Genomic DNA, 21,091 nt, shown 5'->3' on the forward strand with positions numbered 1-21,091 from the left:
TCGATCTCCTGACCTCGTGATCCACCCGTCTCGGCCTCCCAAAGTGCTGGGATTACAGGCTTGAGCCACCGCGCCCGGCCTAGATGATCTCTCTTGAGCCGGGTCATACCCTTAATCCAATCAGTAATGGTCCCTGGTTAAAGAACAAGCTTTTGCTGCTTAAATAGGTGGCTGAGGGTGGAGTATATTTAGCTAGAATTAACCATAAGGGAGTGACAGGCACTGTAAAGAACAGGTTGAATATACCAACTATCTGAATTCTGTGTTTTTGTAAGACTCAGTTAATCTTTTCCTTTCTTGATTTCTGACACTCTAGTGTAAAGTATATTCTTCCTCCTATCCCTTTATTGTTTTAGCTCATTTGGGACTTCATTTTCTCAGTGTTTTTTTTTTGTTTTGTTTAGTTTTGAGACAGAATCTTGCTCTGTCACCCAGGCTGGAGTGCAGTGGCGCGATCTTGGCTCACTGCAAGCTCTGCCTCTCGGGTTCACGCCATTCTCCCACCTCAGCCTCCCAAGTAGCTGGGACTACAGACGCCCACCACCATGCCCGGCTAATTTTGTTTTTGTATTTTTAGTAGAGACAGGGTTTCACCATGTTAACCAGGATGGTCTCGATCTCCTGACCTCATAATCCACCTGCCTCAGCCTCCCAAAGTGCTGGGATTACAGGCGTGAGCCACCGCGCCCTGCCTCTCTGTGTTCTTATAATTGTAATAGATTGCAAGCCCCTAAATGGTTGGGGCTGAGTTTTATACATCTTTTGATCTTCCCTGTGCTTAGCCTATGCAACCTCAGGAGACATGTCTTCTAGGGTTCTTAAATACACATTCTAATATACATTCAATTGTTTTTCTTTTAGGGCCTTTACCTTCTAATGCAAAAGCCACCATCAACCTTCAGAATGACCCCATCATTCAAAAGTATGGCTCTAAGAAAGTGGGCTTGACCAGATGCCTTCTGACAAAGGAGGAAATGAGAACGTTTCACTTTCCATTACAAGGTTGGCTTAGGCTTAATCTGATATTGCCAACAATGTAAAAATATCCAACAGCTTATTTAAATACTACTGTTGGAGATTCATTTATCTGGCTGTTTTCTGAATGGCTTATTCTTGTTTCGTCTTCTATTAATGAGGAAATATCTTAAGCACAGTGTATCCCAAAGTGTGTGATGTATATTGTGATTGGCAAAATGATGATTTTAGGTAGTACATGAATGTGACATTGAAGAGCATTGAAATAATATTTGATGAGAAATTTATTCCCTTTCCTTTTCATTCAGTTTTCTTTCATTTCTTTATATTAAAAACAGTTAGTATGTCTTTAATATTTTAACACTTTTCCAATACTTCTAATTCTCCTCCCACACTGCCCCCATATTTCTTTTTTTTTTTTTTTTTGAGACGGAGTCTCGCTCTGTCACCCAGGCTGGAGAGTGGTGTGGCCGGATCTCAGCTCACTGCAAGCTCCGCCTCCCGGGTTCACGCCATTCTCCTGCCTCAGCCTCCCTGGTAGCTGGGACTACAGGTGCCGCCACCTCGCCCGGCTAGTTTTTTGTATTTTTTAGTAGAGACGGGGTTTCACCGTGTTAACCAGGATGGTCTCGATCTCCTGACCTCGTGATCCGCCCGTCTCGGCCTCCCAAAATGCTGGGATTACAGGCTTGAGCCACCGCGCCCGGCCGCCCCCATATTTCTTTAACAAATAGAGCAGGTCTAGGTTCAGAGCCTTGGTCAATTATATAGCAAGAATTTAATAAAAGTACTTCGATTTCATTTTATTTTCTTTGTTATCTCCTAATTATAGCAATGATAATTAAATTTCCTTTTTTTTTTTAACTGAGATATAATTTAACATACCACACATTTCACCCACTTAAAGTTACAATTAAGTATTTTTTACTATCTTCATAGAGTTGTACAGCCATCACCACATTTTAGAACACTTCTATCACCCCAAAAGCAACCCTATAGTATAATTTCCCTCCAACTCCTGAGCCTTTGACAACCGTTAATCTGTTTTCTATATATAGATTTACCCATTCTGGATATTTCCTGTAAGTGGATGTGCAATATGTGGTCTTTGTGACTGGCTTCTTTAACTTAGCATAATGTTCTCAAGGTTCATCCATATTGTAGCGTGTATCAGTACTACATTTATTTTCACTGCTTAATGATACTGCTATTGGATAGACTGTTCATTGGGTGATGGACATTTGAGTTTTTTTCACTTTTTAGTTATTATGAATAATGCTGCTATGAACATTCAAGTGCAAGTTTTTTGTGTGGACACATGCTTTCATTTCTGTTGGGTATATACCTAGGAGTATAATTGCTGGGTCACATGATAACTCTGTGTTTAACCTTTTGAGGCACTGTCAGTCTGTGAAAGCAACCATACCATTTTACATTCCCACCAGCAACATACGAGATTTCCAGTTCCTGCACATTCTTGCCAACATTTGTTATTATCTTGTTTGAATATATCCATCCTAGTGGCTATGAAGTGGTGTCTCATTGTGATTTTGATTTGCATGTGTCTGTTGGCTGATGATTTTGAGCAACTTTTCATGTGCTCATTAGTCATTTGTATAGCTTCAGAGAAATGTCTATTCAGATCCTTTGTCCATTTTTAAATTGGGCTGTATTTTATCATGGAATTATTGGAGTTCTTATATTCTGGATGCATAAATTTTATTTTTTTAATTTTTTTTTTAAGTTGATGTAGATGTGTTTTATAGGTCCCAGGCACCATACTAAGTGTTTTTTTGTACGTTAACTGGCAATCCTATGCTATATGAACTAAATTTTAACTCCATTATATAGATGGCTTTTTCTCTATTTATTTTAACATATTTATAACCATCTTTTTCTTGAGGTTGCACTACTGTCACATGAGCACGTAGTAAGGGCAGTACTGCTGACACCTATAAAACACCACTGATAATATAGATAAGGTAGGCCGCAAGTATAGTGTCTCTGAGATTTGGGGCTGCCTTTCTTCTCTGGGATAGACCATATTTTGATTCTTTTAATTGCGATTAGTTGGAAATTTCATAGTACTGGGAATCAGAAATCGGTCAAAGGTTTGCCTAGCCCCGTTTCTTCCTTGTCAAACAAGATTTAGATGTTACCTTTACTGCTCCAGCCTCTGCCTGAAGGTAGAAATCTTCAACAATTCAGATGCTTTTGGGTCTCTGAGCTAAATATGCGTGGTTATTGACTCAGGGTGCACAAATAGAGGGAGTACCTTAAGTCTGTAGCTGAGCCTCTGTAGGAAACATGTGATTCCAGAAAATGCAGGCAAGGCTCTGAATAGATGTTTCAGAGGAATCTTGAGGGTTGAGTTGGGTGGAGGGACATGTATGGTGAATGTTACTTAAACTTTCTTCCTGCTGTGAAATCCTTTTAGATCTCTATTATGGTGGAATCTCATTCCTATTTTCTCTTTCTATATTTAAGGAAGAAAGATTTCACATACAGTTATTTGCATACTTTATTCATTCTTTCTTAATGCTGACATGGAAAGGGCCTAATGACCTTGGGTTTAGCCATGATTTAGTTATCTCTTTTCTCATGAGGAGGAAAATTGTTACTTGGCAACTGCCAGGAAGTTCAACCCCCAGAATCTCCTCCTAACAGCAAGCCTACGTTATTCTTTCAATATAAAAATGAATAGATAGAGAAAAACTTGAGGACAGAGATTGTATCTTATTTAGTCTTTGTATTTCAAGTGTCTAATGTACCGACATATCTGACTAAAATATCTAGTATTTTAGTTCTACCTGCTTGAATCTAAGAGTGATGTTTACCATCTCTATTCTAAAGGCAAATATTTTCTTCCTTTTTTCCTAGGTTTTCCTGAGTGTGAAAACTTTTTACTTACCAAATGTAATGGTTCTATAGCAGACAATAGTCCTCTCTTTGGACTTGACTGTGAAATGGCACGTACTACTTTTGATTTTTCAATTGGAGTGTTACAAGCTGAGGTCTAGTAGAAAATGATTTCTTGAGTCTATTGCACCAATGAAGGAATACATTCATTTCTAGTATTCTGTTTTAGTAGCTGAAAGTAGGTCCTTTTATTCATACTTTAGAAAACTTAGATCTGAATTCCAGGATAAAGAATAAATATCACATAAGTGGCTGGGTGCAGTGGCTCACACCTGTAATCCCAGCACTTTGGGAGGCCGAGGTGGGTGGATCATGAGGTCAGGAGATCAAGACTATCCTGGCCAACATGGTGAAACCCCATCTTTACTAAAAATACAAAAAATTAGCTGGGCATGCTGGTGAACACCTGTAGTCCCAGGTACTCGGGAGGCTGAGGCAGGAGAATCGTTTGAACCCAGGAGGCAGAGATTGCAGTGCGCCAAGATTGCGCCACTGTACTCCAGCCTGGTGACAGAGCGAGAATCCATCTCAGGAAAAAAAAAAAAAAATCACATAAGTTTTCCAACTAGTTACTATGTTTAATCAAGTCTTTGCACATTACTATAAGTTGATTCCTTGTGTTTGAACAAGTATTTTGTTGTTGCTGCTATGAGGACTTTGCCTTAATTGTTGGTTTGGCTTAGTTTTACACCTTGAAGACCAGAAGTAGGATTTCCCTCCTTAAGTTCCCCTCATGTTTTGCTTTATCTAATTGTAGTAAGCCTCTCTTCAAGGACAGTGAATCCTCTTTCATTACTCAGGAAACAGTTTCTCAATTCTTAATAGAGTAACTAAGACCTAAAACTTGAGAATCTGACATATCAGGGTGTATATCCTGTCCTTGCCTGTTAGTGGCTATGTCACCTTGGACAAATTCCCCTAACGTATCAGCCTGGGCTTCTCCCTCTGTGAAGTGGGGGTAATAATAAAGACTACCTCAAAAGGTAATTATGAGAGTGACATATATAGAATGCTTAGTACAGCACTAGCTGATAATAGAATGGGCTTAATAAAAATTACCTATTAGTGGTATTTAGCATAATACTGGATATAGTACACACTCCATAAATGGTAGATACAATTATTAATATTATTTGCATTCATCTTCCTTGTGCAAATTACACTGTGTTGATCCTCTTAAGTGTAACATTCAGCAGCCTGCCCAGCTTTAATTTCACTCACACTAGATCCTCTAGTAAGCAAGTTTGTGCCATTGCTGCAGGGACCCTGGTAGATTAGAGTAGATGGCAGTTGACATAGTGTAAATAGTAAGAGGAAGCAATACCTTCCACAGTTCAGCAGACTGACTACATCTTGGTCTTTCAGTGCCTCACATCTAAGGGGAGAGAGCTAACACGCATCTCACTGGTTGCTGAAGGAGGCTGCTGTGTTATGGATGAACTGGTCAAACCTGAAAACAAGATTCTGGACTACCTCACCAGGTATTTTTCACCTTGTCTTCAGCTCTTCTGAGAGCTATCAGACTAGAATGGAATAATTCTTAAGAAGAATGGCCCACAGCTTCAGTTTAGTTGGGTTTTATCTACTTAAGTATTATCAAAGATTAGGGCATCACATAGGTATATTTTAATGCTGAAATTGCACAATGTCAGTGTATAATGCTCTTGCCCTTCTTGATCTTCAATCTTCTTGTGACCTAAGTCAGCAGAATATTATCTTCCTTGTTCCAGAATCTCCCAATTATAATCAGTATCTACAACTGCCAAACAGCTGGAGCTTTGCTTTCTGATAAGACCTCATCTGAAAATCTGCACATCATCATTTGGCAGTCAAGTGATTTAGAGCTTAATCTGCCTTGACCCCCAAAACACAAACAAAACTATTATTTTTCATAACAGAAATTCGAAGCTCAAAATGTTAGTCTACTTTTCCAAAGATTAGCATGTAATTTCAGAATGTACACACAGTGACTAGGCAAGAAGCCAGTGAAACATTACTGTTCCCATCCATTGAAGTGGCACCAGTAGATTCATGACTACTTAGGGACAGAGAGGCAATAATAGTGATAAATAACTGTCCCATTAGCAGACTTGACAATTAGATTCTTAGGGAACAGTCATGTGTGGCAAAGTTGTATGCACAAGCATGTTTGTCACAGTATTGCAAAAATGTAGGTATATAAATGTCTGAAAGTAAGGGATTAGTTAAAATATGTTGTATCTGTATAATGGAATATTCACTCTGTAACCATTTAAAAGGATGTGCTAAAATAGATTTATTGATATGAAAATGTGTTTATGACATATTACAAAAGATAGACTTGGTAAAAGGCAGCTCATGCATTATGATTACATTTTTATAAAAATTAACCTGAATCTATATCAAAAGTATGGAAGGACATTTAATAAAATGTAAAAAGCGATCATCTCTGAGTGATAGGATTATGACTAATTTTTAATTCTTTTTTTTTTTTTTTTTTTTTTGAGACGGAGTCTCACTCTGTTGCCCAGGCTGGAGTGCAGTGGCCTGATCTCAGCTCACTGCAAGCTCCGCCTCCCGGGTTTACGCCATTCTCCTGCCTCAGCCTCCCGAGTAGCTGGGACTACAGACGCCCGCCAACTCGCCCGGCTAGTTTTTTGTATTTTTTAGTAGAGACGGGGTTTCACCTTGTTAGCCAGGATGGTCTCGATCTCCTGACCTCGTGATCCACCCGTCTCGGCCTCCCAAAATGCTGGGATTACAGGCTTGAGCCACCGCGCCTGGCCACTAAGTTTTAATTCTTATTTGTCACTTTGGACACTAAGCATATATATATTAACTACAATTTTTTTAAATGTTATTTTTAAAATGTCTTTCCAGAGAGGAAGACTTGTTAATATCCTCGCCTGTCCATTTCTCTTTTTTTATTGAAAGCTTTTCAGGAATCACGAAGAAGATTCTTAACCCAGTGACAACCAAACTCAAAGATGTACAGAGGCAGTTAAAAGCACTGCTTCCTCCTGATGCTGTGTTAGTGGGCCACTCCTTAGATTTGGATCTCAGAGCACTGAAAGTGAGTATCTGATTTAGGACTTTGTATTTTCAGTATAAATGCCTGTTCCACTTAACTCAAATCTAAAGTCTTGGGCTCTTCTCCCCCACCCTGCTAGCCCACTTGTTTTTTCCTTTAGCATAAGACATTACTCATTTTATTCTCTTTCTTCCTCAGATGATACATCCATATGTTATTGATACATCATTGCTTTATGTCAGAGAGCAGGGCAGAAGATTTAAGCTGAAGTTCTTAGCCAAAGCTATTTTGGGGTAGGTTTGCTTATATACTGTAATATTGTTCTGACAAACTGCATGCAAGTTAGCATATAGTATCTAATTTAATGCATATTGCAAAATTCAGAGTTTCTGCTCTCTTTGTTTATAAACATTATTTTTTTGCATTTCTTATGAAATGAAGAAATTGTAGCAATAGAGACAGGGGTTTACATTCATAGTTGAGGCTTAATGGATAGAACTGAACCATGAAGGCAGAAGAGGTAACCAAAATTTCAAAACATACCTATATGCCTATACAAGATAGTATAACATACTTATACTGTCCTATTGTATTAAGACACATATGTACAAAGGTGTTCATTATAACATGGTTTAAAATAGCAAAATAGAAAAACCTCAAATATTCTAGAAGTCTGGTTGAGTAAATTATGGTTATCTATATTATTGAATATTTTGTTGTTCAAAAGAATATGATAAATCTGTATGTTATAAGGAAACCTCTCTAAGACACACCTGAGAATAAGAGATGCAGAGCAAGATCTATATATGCCTCGATATTTATATGATATGGATTAGATTTAGTTCTATATATAGCCGTAGACATATACATATATTAAGCTTTTTAAAAACACCTAAGAAAGTATTTAAGTATGTATAGACACTTATATACAAATAAAAAAGTTTCAGGAAGGCAATTTTAAACAATGGTTAGATCTAAGAAATGGGCCTGCCCCATTTTTTAGAGAGGGGACTGGCTGGGGAGTCAGCTAGATGCTTTTTGTTGGGTAGCCTTTTGTCCACATGCTATGCTTGCTGTGAACAAAGCCATTCCTGATTGTTCTGCACCCCCAGTGCCTCTTGCAGGGCCTGGCAATTAGCTGGAATAAAGGAACCTTGATTGTTGTGATGCAAATCTAATTATCAGAATTCTAACATTTTATATGTAATCACAACACTTGAGATGGTTGAAAGAGCCTATCATTAAAAGTGCTGTGAGTATGTCAATTTTATACTGACTTTCCAGGAAGGATATACAGTGTCCAGACAGACTTGGTCATGATGCCACAGAAGATGCTAGAATAATCCTTGAATTGGCTCAATATTTCCTTAAGTATGGCCCAAAAAAGGTTAGTATCTTTGACCAGTGTGTTCACCTTTCTTAAAATCATAGGACTAGATCAGTCTATCACAGACTACCAACTCCTGTTTCCTATTTTTATGAAAATGGCAGTGTGGGCTGGGTGCAGTGGCTCATGCCTATAATCCCAGCACTTTGGGAGGCTGGGGCAGGCAGATCACCAGGTCAGGAGTTCAAGAACAGCCTGGCCAATATGGTGAAACCCCATCTCTACTAAAAAAATACAAAAATTAGCCGGGTGTGGTGGTGCGTGCCTGTGGTCCCAGCTACTCGGGAGGCTGAGGCAGGAGAATCGCTTGAACCAAGGAGGTGGAGGTTGTAGTGAGCTGAGATCATGCCACTGTACTCCAGCTGGGCAACAGAGCAAGACTTCATCTCAAAAAAAAAAAAGAGAAAATGGCAATGTGATTGAAGCCTAGCATATATTTTGAATTAAGACCCATATCACTAGCATAATGTAGTGGTTAAGTATATAGTCTCTGCAGTTGGGCTTATCTGTTTTAAAATATATGTTCTACTATGTCTAGCTGTATAATCTAGGGCAATTTCTCTGAACAACATCAGTTTTTGGATGTATAATAGGGGAATACACACTTTTCTGGGATATTGTTGAGAGTAAATGAGATACTGTGTATAAAGTTCTTAGCACAGTGCCTTGAATATATTAAGCAGTATACTGGTGGCATGGTGATTATTGTAGTTGATACTAATAATTGTAATAATTATAAAAATTCTGCATAGATTTTAGTTTTCTTGGAGTAGGGGGAGCATACAATTGTTTCACCAGCAGTTCAGTGGGTACAAATTAGAACAGCACATAAGGGAGACATAGAAGAGGACATAGTCTCTGACAAACTTTATTATAATGCATTCTAACCTATTAGATTGTCCCATTGCATAATACTTTCCATCATGACTCCATGTACTCCACATGGAATAATAAGCAACAGCCAGAATAGTCTTTTGTGTCAGATGGTGAAAAGACATTCTAACAGATCTTCTTTGAGCATATAGATGATAATAATAGCCACCACTTACTGAGGACTTAAGTGTATTATTCTAAAATGCCATATATACATTATCTTATTTAATCCTCACGACAGCCCTGTGAGTTAACCATTATCATTCCAATTTTATACATGAGCCTTTTGAGGTTATCAAAGGTTAGATAACTTATCTGAGGTCCCACAGCCAGTCAGAGGTGGAACCAGAATTGAAACTCATGTCTGTCACATTCTGTCTTTTATCTATACCAGGCGTTAGCAAACTTTTTCTGTAAAGGCCAGTTAGTAAATATTGTAGGCTTTGCAGTTTTGCTACTACTCAACTTGCTGTGGTACTGCAAGAGCAGCCATAGACATTATGTCAACACAGGTGGGCACAGCTGAAATAAAACTTTATTTACAAAAAAATATGTATTAGTGTTTGCTAATCTCTGCTGTCAATCACTACAGCAGATTCTAAAACCCTTTTGGTCTCATGACTCTTTTGTTAATGTGGGTTATATTGTTACCCACACAGTGGTGAGTTCAATCACTTGGTGGGTATTAACCCAATGACCACTATCAAGGAAGATTTACTTTTTTATTTTTATTTTTTTTGAGACAGACTCTCACTCTGTCTCCCAGGCTGGAGTGCAGTGGTGCAGTCTCTCTTCACTGCAGCCTCCGCCTCCCTGGTTCAAGCGATTCTCCTGCCTCACCCTCCCGAGCAGCTAGGATTACAGGTGCCTGCCACCACACCTGGCTAATTTTTTTTTTTTTTTTGTATTAGAGTTGGGGTTTTACTCTGTTGGCCAGGCTGGTCTCAAACTCCTAACCTCAGGTGATCCACTCATCTCAGCCTCCCAGAGTGCTTGGATTATAGGCGTGAGTCACCATGCCTGGCCCAAGGAGGATTTAACAAGGGGATTTTATTTCTTTGCAACAAGTAAGAACACCAGGGATAGTTCCCAAAGCACTATCTCCCCAAATGAAGGCAAAAGCAGGGCTTTTATTTTGCTAGTTGGCTGAGTCATTGCATGTGTAAAGGCAGGGTTTGTTCCTTGACACATACATGTATAGAAAATGGAGAATAAGTTCCTCCCTAGGTGAGATTTTCAGTATGGTAATGCAGAGAGTTTGCCAAGTTCATCTCTAACTTCAGGCATCTCTGGTTCCAGCTGATTTTTGTCTTGCTGTAGCTGGTCTTCTTCCTGTACTCTTTTGAAACAAGGTGCAACAGGGGTTCCACTTTTATAGTGTGCACCTGAAGACCCAGGGACTCTGGGTTACAATATCTATCAACATTTACTATATTAGAAATTACATAAATTTTAATATTAGTTTAAGATAAATAAAAAACCATTATATATTAACACAAATCACTTTTTTTGAGATGGGGTCTCACTGTGTTGCCTAAGCTAGACTGGAACTCCTGGGCTCAAGGGATCCTCCTACTTCAGCCTCCTGAGTAGCTGGAACTTCAGCATATACAGCCACTCTGTCCAGCTACAAATAACTTGCTTTTTTTTTTTTTTTTGAGACGGAGTCTCGCTCTGTCGCCTGGGCTGGAGTGCAGTGGCCGGATCTCAGCTCACTGCAAGCTCCGCCTCTCGGGTCTAGGCCATTCTCCTGCCTCAGCCTCCCGAGTAGCTGGGACTACAGGTGCCAGCCACCTCGCCCGGCTAGCTTTTTGTATTTTTTAGTAGAGACAGGGTTTCACCGTGTTAGCCAGGGTGGTCTCGAACTCCTGACCTCGTGATCCGCCCGTCTCGGCCTCCCAAAGTGCTGGGATTATAGGCTTGAGCCACCGCGCCCGGCCAAATAACTTGCTTTTATGAAAAAAAGAATTTTCCATAAAAATGAGTGGAAAGAGCATCATTGTTTTAGGTATTTTTGTGAAACCTTTTAACATCTAGCTTCATAGAAAACAAGTGACTTTTCCTATCTGCTTTACATTCAGTCTGTTATGTCACATAGTTGAAGAAGGAAGGATCTCACCCCTTGTGAGATCTCTGGAAATCACAGGATTCTCAAACCACACTTGGGGAGCTTAATTATGCTTGATTTCCAGTGAAAATTGTATCTCACTTGGATAAAAACTAACCAAGTCTGAATTAAGCATGGGCTTTAGTTAATAATAATGCATTACTATTGTTTCATTAATTGTGACAAATGCACCCTACGAATCTATTACTAATAGGTAAAAATGGGGGTATGCTGTAAGGGAACACTGTACTATTTTCATAACTTTTCTGTAAATCCAAATTGATTCTTTAAAAAGAAGTTTATTTTTAAAAATTTGTAACTTTAAAAATTATTCTCTCTACATCACAACTCCCTGGTGGGCTCCCACTTTATGGAAGGAGAAGAAATATCAACTAGAATAGATTTCTCATGATTTTGTGTTAAACTAATAAATAGTCTTTTTTAAAATTTTTCTTGTAAAAGCCATTCTTTTATCATTTCCAAAATTGCATGTTTGCAGAGAGGTAAATTTTAAGTGACTGACTATTGGATGAGTGATGAACCAAAATTGTCATTCTTTTTCAATCAGCCCTACTTGGCCTTTCCCCACATTCATGTAACAACATTTGTAGCTGGTAACAGATTGCCGTTCTTGGCTAAGCAGCCATAAACCATCTGGTAACTGTTGAAGCCATCCCAGGGCTGTGGCAATGGCAAAGCCACTGCCTAAGAAAACAGAGAACATTATTCAAGTGGATTTTTTGCTTTTTGTTGTTGTTGCTTTTTGTTTTGTATTTCTTTGAGCATCAAATGCTTTGCAAGAAATTATATTTTTACCACTTTATTTTCTTCAAGATTGCAGAACTAAATCTAGAAGCACTAGCTAATCACCAAGAAATACAAGCAGCAGGCCAAGAGCCTAGAAACACAACAGAAGTACTTCAGCATCCAAACACAAGGTAATATTTTCAGTTTGAAACAAGAGCAAAGACAAATGGAGTATCTAGTTTCTTGTTTAACAACACCTGAGAATGTTTTTATCCTCTTTTGAGTCTATTGAAAACTATTTACCAAAAAATAAATAACATCTATCACAAAAACCACAGAAAAAATACCACCTTCTAGCCTTAATATACAGTATTTAATTTCTAATTTTCTGAATCTAGTGGCTGGTCTAAAATGATATCCTTGACCAAAAGAAAAAAATAAAAAAAACAAAAAATGATTGGAATATGTTGAACCTAGGTAGCACTGGGAAAGATGATAGACTAGTTGGTATTTTGGCTAGAAGAGTCAATCTGTAGCCTTGTTGTATTGCCCAGACTACGAAAGACACACACAGAGACTCAAAAGGGCTTTGTCTCCAGACTATGGCAAATGTATCAGATCTTTAGCATTTTGCCTACACTTTGACAGAGAGCTTTGGGTCTATTTCTTGTTTATTCTTCCTCTCTCTACTGAAGCCACACTGTCTAAAACAATTTTCTATGATGATGGAAGTGCTCTACATCTGTGCTATCTGGTTTGGTAGCCGCTAGTCACATTTGACTAGTGCAGTTGAGGAACTGAATTTTTAATTTTATTTAATTTTAATTTTAATAGCTATATATTGCTAGTGGCTACCGTGTTGTATAGTGCAGGTATAGAGAAATAACTGTCAGGTTCTGGAAAACTGTTGTTCTTACCTTAACTCTTCTACTTCTTTATAGTGTTTTAGAATGCTTGGATTCAGTGGGTCAGAAGCTTCTTTTCTTGACCCGGGAGATAGATGCTGGTGAACTTGCGTCTTCCAGAAACTGTCAAACTATAAAGTGTATTTCAAATAAAGAGGTGAGTGTCCTGCTGAACCTTTGCAGGTTATATTCAAAGCAAAGGGGAATGTAGCCCTTTGCACCCCATGCAAGTGTCAAGCTTTTTTAAATCAGCAACCCTGGTTACAGTTAGTAAGTCTGGCTTCTATCTCACATCTTGTATGGAGTACCTAAGTCCTCATAGGAGCAGAACTGTCAGCTGCCAGTGCCTGCTTCCAGAGCCCAGCAGGCCTCTGGGTTTGGCCTTGCATACGTATTTGAGTTTCTGTTGTGTTTCTGATTCATGGAAATGTTTATCTTGGTTTTGAGCCTGGCTATATCTTTTCAATTTTTTTCTTTTTGTATTTTATCTATCATTGCTGTATGTTAAATCAGAGAGGCTACATCAAACATGAGCTTGCTGTGTTATATTCAGAAGATCTGTGTTTTTTTTTTTTTTAACATTTTGTTTGGAAATAATTTCAACCTTACAGAAAGCGTGCATGAATGGTAGAATACCTGTATACCTTCTATCTAGATTCACCTTTTTTAGCACTCTGCCCCAGTTGCTTTATTATTTTATGTGTACCCACATGCTTATGTTCTCTCATGTACACACTCTCTTTCTTCCTCTCTCTGTATGACATTTCCTGAACCAATTGAGAGTAAGCTGCATATATCATGGCCCTAAATACTTCAGAGTATATTTCATGAGAATATTATTTTACATAACCACATCTTACATAGTTACCAATTTTAGTAAATCTAATATTGTCCTGGTACCTTTATCTACTTTTCATCTGTATTCTAATTTTCTTGGCTGACCAAATAATGTCTTTATAGCATGTCTTTTCCCTTTAGAACAGTATCATTTCTAGGGTCATGTATTACAATTACTTGTCATATCTTTTTAATCTCCTTTAAAGCTGGAACAGTTCCTCAACCTTTCTTTGTCTTTAATAACCTTGATACTTTTCGAGTAATGCATGCCCCCATCCCTTTTTTAACAGAGTTTTGCTTATTTTAGGTTTGTGTGGTGGTTGCTTATGATTAGATTCAGATTATGCATTCTTAACCACATTTCTTGGGGTCTTGCATCCAGAGGCAGTTATTATTCATCTGCCCCTCTTTTACGCTGTTTATTTTGATCACCTGGTCAAGGTGTTGTCTGCTTTCTCTATTGCAGAGTTCTTGTTTTTTCGCTTAATTCTAATAAATATGTGGGGAGATATTTTAAGAACATGCCAGTATTGCTTGAGCGCAGGAGGTCAAGGCTGCAGTGAACTATGATCGTACCACTACACTCCAGCCTGGGATTACAGGTGTGAGCTGCTAGGCTCGGCCAAGTGTTCCTTTTTTATATGTCTTTTGCTTGAGCTTGTTGAGCTTTTGGAATTTGTGGGTTTATCATTTTCATCAAATTAGAAAAAGTGTTGACCATTATTTCTTCTTTCACCACCCTCCCCTCCTTTGGGCACTCCCACTACATATGTATTAGGCCGTTTAAAGTTGTTCCATAGCTCACTGATGTGCTGTTCATGTTTTTTCCAGTCTTTTTTCCTCTCTGTTTTATTTTAGATTGTTTCCATTGCTATGTCTTTAGGTTTCTTATTGTGCTGCAGTATCTAATCTACTGATAATCCAATCCAGTGTACTTTCACCTCACACATTGTATTTTTTACCTCCGGAAGTTAACTTTTGCTCTATTTTATATCATCCATGTTTCTGGTTAACATTCAGACTTTCCTCTAGCTTCTAAATTACAGAATATAGTTACAATAACTATTTTAACATCCTTCTCTATTAATTTGATAATCTGTGTCATTTTTAGATAAATTGGTTGTTTTTTTCTCCTTATTATGGACTGTATTTCATTCTTCTTTGCAGTCTGGTAGCTTTTTATATTGGATACTGGACACAGTGAATTTTAATTTGTTGGGTGCTGTATATTTTTGTATTTCTATAAATATTTGTGAGCTTTGGTCTGGGATGTGGAAAAGTTACTTGGAAACACTTTGGTCCTTTTGGATCTTCTTTCTTTCTTTGCTTCCTTCCTTATTTTCTTTCTGTTTATTTTTTTTTTTTTCTTGAGACGAAGTCTCGGGCTGGGCTGTCCAGGCTGGAGTGCAGTGGCGCCATCTCAGCTCACTGCAAGCTCTGCCTCCTGGGTTCATGCCATTCTCCTGCCTCAGCCTCCCAAGTGGCTGGGACTACAGGCGCCCGCCACCGCGCCAGGCTAATTTTTTGTATTTTTAGTAGAGATGGGATTTCACTGTGTTAGCCAGGATGGTCTCGATCTCCTGCCCTCATGATCCACCTGCCTCGGGCTCCCAAAGTGCTGGGATTACAGGCGTGAGCCACTGCGCCCGGCCTTGTTTTCTTTCTTATGTTACCCAGGCTGATCTCAAACTCCTGGCCTCAAAGTAATCCACTCACTTCAGCATTCCAAAGTGCTCGGATTACAGGGGTGAGCCACTATGCCTGGCCAGATCCTTTTGAATTCTTGCTTTTAAAGTTGGTTAGGTGGAACCAGAGTAAATTTTGTCCCACTACTAAAGCAAAACCATACTAAGTACTTGATCTCCATAAATTATGAGATTTTACACTCTAGCTTTTGGGAATCTAAACTATTCCTGGCCTTGTGTTAGCCCGTGTGATTGTTTCCTCTAATCCTTTTGGGCTTCCTTTCCTTGATCTCGCATAGTTTACTTACATGGATACACTAATCCCTACTCAACTGAATATTTGAGGGGGATTGTTTATAGATCTATCAGTTTCCTAGCTTTTAAGGATCACTGTCCTTCATTTTTCGATATCCTGAGAACTACTGTTCTTAGGATTTTTTTTTTTTTTTCCCTGTGCACTTACATGGGCCTCAGGGGCTCTTTGGGCATTATTATTGTTATTGTAATAGACTTTAATTTTTAGAGCAGTTTTAGGTTCACAACAATATTAAATGGAAAGTATAAGCTGGGTGCTGTAGCTTACACCTGTAATCTCAGGACTTTGGGAGGCCAAGGTAGGTGGATCTCTTGAGTCCAGGAGTTTGAGACTGATCTGGGCAACGTAGTGAAACGCTGTCCCTACAAAATATCAGCCAGGCTTGGCGGCACGTGCCTGTTATCCCAGCAGCTCAGGAGGCTGAGATGGAAGGATTGCTTGAGCCAAGGAGGTGGAGGTTGCAGTGACTGACGTATAATCGCACTACTGCACTCCAGCCTGGCGACCGAGTGAGACCCTGTCTCAGAAAAAACAAAGGACAGAGAGTTCCCATTTACCCCCACACCCACCCACACAAACAACTTTCACCACTATCAACAGCCTGTACCTGAGTAGTACATTTGTTAAAATCAATGAACCCACTATGACATATAATTACCAAAGTCCATAGTTTACATTAGGGATCTGTCTTGGTGTTGACAAATGTATAGTGACATATATCCACCATTACATATCATATATATCATACAGAATAGTTTCATTGACCTAAAAATCTGTGATGAATGTGCTCTGCCTGTTGGAAACCACTGATTTTTTTTTTTTTTTTTTTTTTACTGTCTCCATAATTTTGCCTTTTTAAGAATATCACATAGTTGGAATCACATAGTATGTAGCTTTTTCAGACTGACGTCTTTCACTTAGTATATGCATTTAAGTTTTCTCCATGTCTTTTCACTGCTTTATGGTTTTTCCTTTTTAACACTGAATAACTATACATTTCCTGGATTTACCACAATTTATCCATTCACTTGCTGATAGACATTTTGGCTGCTTCCAAGTTTTGGCAATTATGGACAAAGTTGCTATAAATGTGTGTGTGCAGGTTTTCATATGTACATAAGTTTCCAACATATTTGGGCAAATACCAAAGAGTGCAATTGCTAGATTGTATAGTATGTTTAGTCTTGTAAGAAACTGCTGAACTTCCAAAGTGTCTATGATTTTGCATTCCCACCAGCAGTGAATGAGAGTTCCTGTTGCTCCACATTCTTTTCAGCATTTGATGGTGTCAGTGTTTTGGATTTTGGCTATTCTGATGGATATGTATTAGTGTCTCATTGTTTTAATTTGCAGTCCCCTAATGACATGTAATGTGAAGCATCTTTTTGTATGCTTATTTGCTATATATATGTCTTCTTTGGTCAAGTGTCTGTTCAACTCTTTTGCCCATTTTTAAAATTGCATTGTTCTTTTTCTTATTGGTGCGTTTTAATAGTTCTTTGTATATTTGAATAACAGTCTTTTAACAGATAAGTCTTTTGCAAATATTTTCTCCCAGTCTGGTTTGTCTTCTCATTCTCTTTAATCATATATTTTTTATAGTTTCTTAGTTGTTGGAGGAGAGAAGGTAACTCTAGTCTTCTGTTATTCATTCTTGGCTGAGGATGGAAATCCTTGTAAGTTATATTTGAGAAATTTAATGACAGTCTAATTTTCTTGGCTTTGTAAGTTATTTTTACTGAGGATTTACTTTTCCCTTTTTGTTTAAAGTCTAATTGTTTTACTAAGCTATGTCTCAGAGTTGATCATTCCAAGTCACTTTTTCTTGGTACCTGAGGCCCCCTTCAATATATAGGTTATAGTTTCTTTTATTTCCAGAAGTTTTCTTAGATTGTATTTTCAAGTATTTGGTTCCATTGCTTTAATTTTCTTCCTCATAGACTTCACTTATGCATGTATGTTGTCCCCCCTTGGCCTATCTTTCATTCACCTACTTTCTCTCTGATGCTTTTGATTTCATTTGTATACTCCTAATTCTTTCCATGCTTTTCATTAATGCCTTTTATTAAAATTTCACTTGAATCTATTCTTTCTTGACAACTTGTAGTTGCTTTTTCGTATCCTCAAATGCTTGGCTGCTAATATTCAATTCAGTTTATACTGTAATGTTAACTGTATCCTTTAACCCTATGGTTGATTTTTTTTTTTAGGGGGAATAATTTTCATCAGCTGAAATGCTTCGATTCTCACTTTATTTCTTGGTTTTTGTTTTTGTTTTTGAGACAGAGTTTCACTCTGTTGCCCAGGTTGGGGTGCAGTGGCATGAGCAGAGCTCACTGCAGCCTTGACTTCGGGGCTCAAGCAATCCTCCTGCCTCAGCTACCCGAGTAGCTGGGACTACAGGCATGTGCCACCATGCCTGGCTAATTTTTAAATTTTTTAGAGATGAGGTCTCATTATGTTGCCCAGGCTCATCTCAAACTCCTGAGCTCAAATTATCTTCCCACCTTGGCTTCCCAAAGTGCTAGGATCACAAGCATGAGCCACCGCGCCCAGCTGTTGCTGTTTTTTTTTTTTTTTTTTTTTTGAGACAGAGTCTCGCTCTGTCACTGGGGCTGGAGTGCAGTGGCCTGACCTCAGCTCACTGCAAGCTCCGCCTCCCAGGTTCACGCCATTCTCCTGCCTCAGCCTCCCGGGTAGCTGGGACTACAGGCGCCCACCACCTCGCCCGGCTAGTTTTTTGTATTTTTTAGTAGAGACGGGGTTTCACCGTTAGCCAGGATGGTCTCGATCTCCTGACCTCGTGATCCGCCCGTCTTGGCCTCCCAAAGTGCTGGGATTACAGGCTTGAGCCACCATGCCCGGCCTATTGCTGTTTTTTTGATAGTAGTTCAGATTAATATGGTCTACTATTTTCTAATTTTACTGATTTGTTTTTGAATAACGTTTTCATTCAAGAGTGTCTCTTTTATTCTGCCTTCCTCAATGCAGATTTTTGTTCTTCTTTTGTGCTTTTCCTCTACTTATCAAAGGATTCTCTCTCCCTTTCCTCTTCTCCCTCTCTTCTTATTGTAGCAAAAAGCAAAATTTACCATCTTAACTGTTTTTAAGTATACAGTTCAGCAGTATTAAGTATATTTATATTCTTGTGAAAGAGATCTTAGAACTTTTTTATTTTGCAGAAGTGAAACTTGGGCTAAGTTTCTTTGTATGCCTTGTGACTTATTGTTGTTGGTATTGTTGAGGCTTGGGCATCTGAATAAATAGCCAGTTGTCTTTACAGACTGCTTCATGCAGGGGGAGACCTTCACCAATCAGCCTAGTTAGAAATTTCATGACCTCCCAAACCTGTTCTGGAGATTTGTCTTCTCTGGAGTTGTGCATGTGCCTTTAGTTGTTTCCTGAGCCCCTTGTCCCTACTTCTTTTCAGAGCCCATAATCTTTCTTCCCCTGGTTTCTTACTGCAGCTCTAACATGCCATGGTGATCACATCTGTTTTCAGTGGCTTCCAAACAAGGCCGTCAGTCCTGTCAGCCTTCCGAGTCATGCAAGACAGAAAATAGTCCCTCAGACAGCCCCCACACTACTCAGAACATTGGACACATGGTCCACTCTTTTGTTTCCATCCCAAGAGAGGATCTGTGGTCTGGGAGAAGCCCTATTATGTCAGATAGGGAAGGATGTAAATGGGACCACAAAACATCACAAATTTGCCTTTCCCATTTACTGGAAACCCTTCTTGGTTTCATGCTGGTCTAGGTACTATATAGCTTTTCATCTGGTCTCTACAATTCTCTCAAAGGTGTTCTGGTCCATATATTGTTGTTAACTCATTATCTCTGTGGGAGAGTAAGAAGCTGAAGTGAAGCTTTCTAGTTCTCCATTTCCAGAATGATGGTGTGGTGTTGACGGAAGGGAGGAATTTATAATATTGTTTGGGAGGGTTGGCATTCTTCACAGCAGTGTCTCCAAGGAGTACCACCTTTTCTCTATATATCTGATTCTCCTCCAGAAGCACAGCTTCTCTGAGGCTGCCAGGCCTCTTGCTTGTAGTCAAGTGCTGAGAAATGTCAAAATCATGACCCATGTTCCTTATTTGGCATTTAATTGGAGTTTTTATTTTGGGGGTGATTTTTTTGTGCTTCATCTAATTCTTCCATGTCCCTTGAGTATTATTATTATTATTTTAACCAAATCTATTAAGCCTCCTCTCCCTTGCTTTCCCTACTCACAGGCTTGCAACAGTTTACAATACTGGGAGTTATAGTTATTTATTTAATTACAGGTCATTGGAAAATTTTTGTAATAACCCTTGTCTCTTAGTAATGCCGAAGGTATGACTTAAATGTATTTTATTTTTATTCTTTTTATTGGTTCTGTGGTTCTTTGGGGAAGCTGTGTGGTTTCACCATTTTCCTCCAGATCTGGAAGTCAGCCCCATATTACCTCAGTATGGGTAAAAAGGCAACTACTATTTATATTATTGTGGCTCATATCCAGGAGCCGCAATAGAGTATGAGGTTCCTACCTTATCCAGGCTGTGCTGTTCTCTACAGGTTCTTGAGCAGGCCAGAGTGGAAATCCCCCTGTTTCCCTTCAGCATTGTTCAGTTCTCTTTTAAGGCCTTTTCACCTATCCTCACCGAGGAGATGAACAAAAGGGTAAGTGGATGGGTTCTGCTGAATGATTTATTTAGTGACTTTTTGTAACCTCTTATCATTAAGGAAAGTAATACGTGCTTTATTTAATTTGTTGTGTCTTTCTCTAGATTTTTACTATCTGCATATTAACATCTAAAAATATTTTTATAAAAATGGGAATCAAACTATGCATACTGTTTTGCAACTTTATTTTTTCATTTAACAGTATATCTTGTACATCTTTCTGTATCACTACATATCTTATTTCCCTTGTTTTTAATGGCTACATAATATTCTGCTATATGATATACCTATTAACAGCATTTGTACTTTATATACTTTTGCTATTGCAAATGATACTTCACTGAACATCCTTGGACATTTGGCAAGTATTTATGTCAAAAAAATCTTTGATGAATAATCCCATGCGTTGACTCATGATTTCAGTTCTCTTTTCACATTCATTCCCATACTATATTCTGTTGTTTTTCCTACAGATGAGGATCAAGTGGACAGAGATATCAACTGTCTATGCTGGGCCATTTAGCAAAAATTGCAATCTCAGGGCTCTGAAGAGGCTATTTAAGAGCTTTGGCCCAGTCCAGTCAATGACTTTTGTTCTTGAAACCTGTCAGGTAAGACTGGAAAATTCAGATTTCAATTTTCTAGATTAGTGTTTCACATTCAGGT

General features: G+C 38.6%; 1 protein-coding gene across 1 annotated transcript in view; it reads left to right on the forward strand.

The window, feature by feature from the left end:
* Window positions 1–21,091, forward strand: part of LOC105504443 (putative RNA exonuclease NEF-sp) — a 44,819-nt gene that overhangs the window by 14,314 nt on the left and 9,414 nt on the right. Inside the window, exons 6-15 of the mRNA XM_011931876.1 lie at window positions 862–1,002; window positions 3,856–3,944; window positions 5,260–5,375; window positions 6,808–6,946; window positions 7,103–7,197; window positions 8,189–8,291; window positions 12,106–12,209; window positions 12,960–13,080; window positions 20,318–20,422; window positions 20,899–21,036. Of these exons, the coding sequence (XP_011787266.1) occupies window positions 862–1,002; window positions 3,856–3,944; window positions 5,260–5,375; window positions 6,808–6,946; window positions 7,103–7,197; window positions 8,189–8,291; window positions 12,106–12,209; window positions 12,960–13,080; window positions 20,318–20,422; window positions 20,899–21,036 (1,151 nt within the window). The remainder of the gene's footprint in view (window positions 1–861; window positions 1,003–3,855; window positions 3,945–5,259; window positions 5,376–6,807; window positions 6,947–7,102; window positions 7,198–8,188; window positions 8,292–12,105; window positions 12,210–12,959; window positions 13,081–20,317; window positions 20,423–20,898; window positions 21,037–21,091) is intronic.

Source organism: Colobus angolensis, unplaced genomic scaffold, assembly GCF_000951035.1.
Source record: "Colobus angolensis palliatus isolate OR3802 unplaced genomic scaffold, Cang.pa_1.0 Scaffold92, whole genome shotgun sequence".
Taxonomy (NCBI): Eukaryota; Metazoa; Chordata; class Mammalia; order Primates; family Cercopithecidae; genus Colobus; species Colobus angolensis.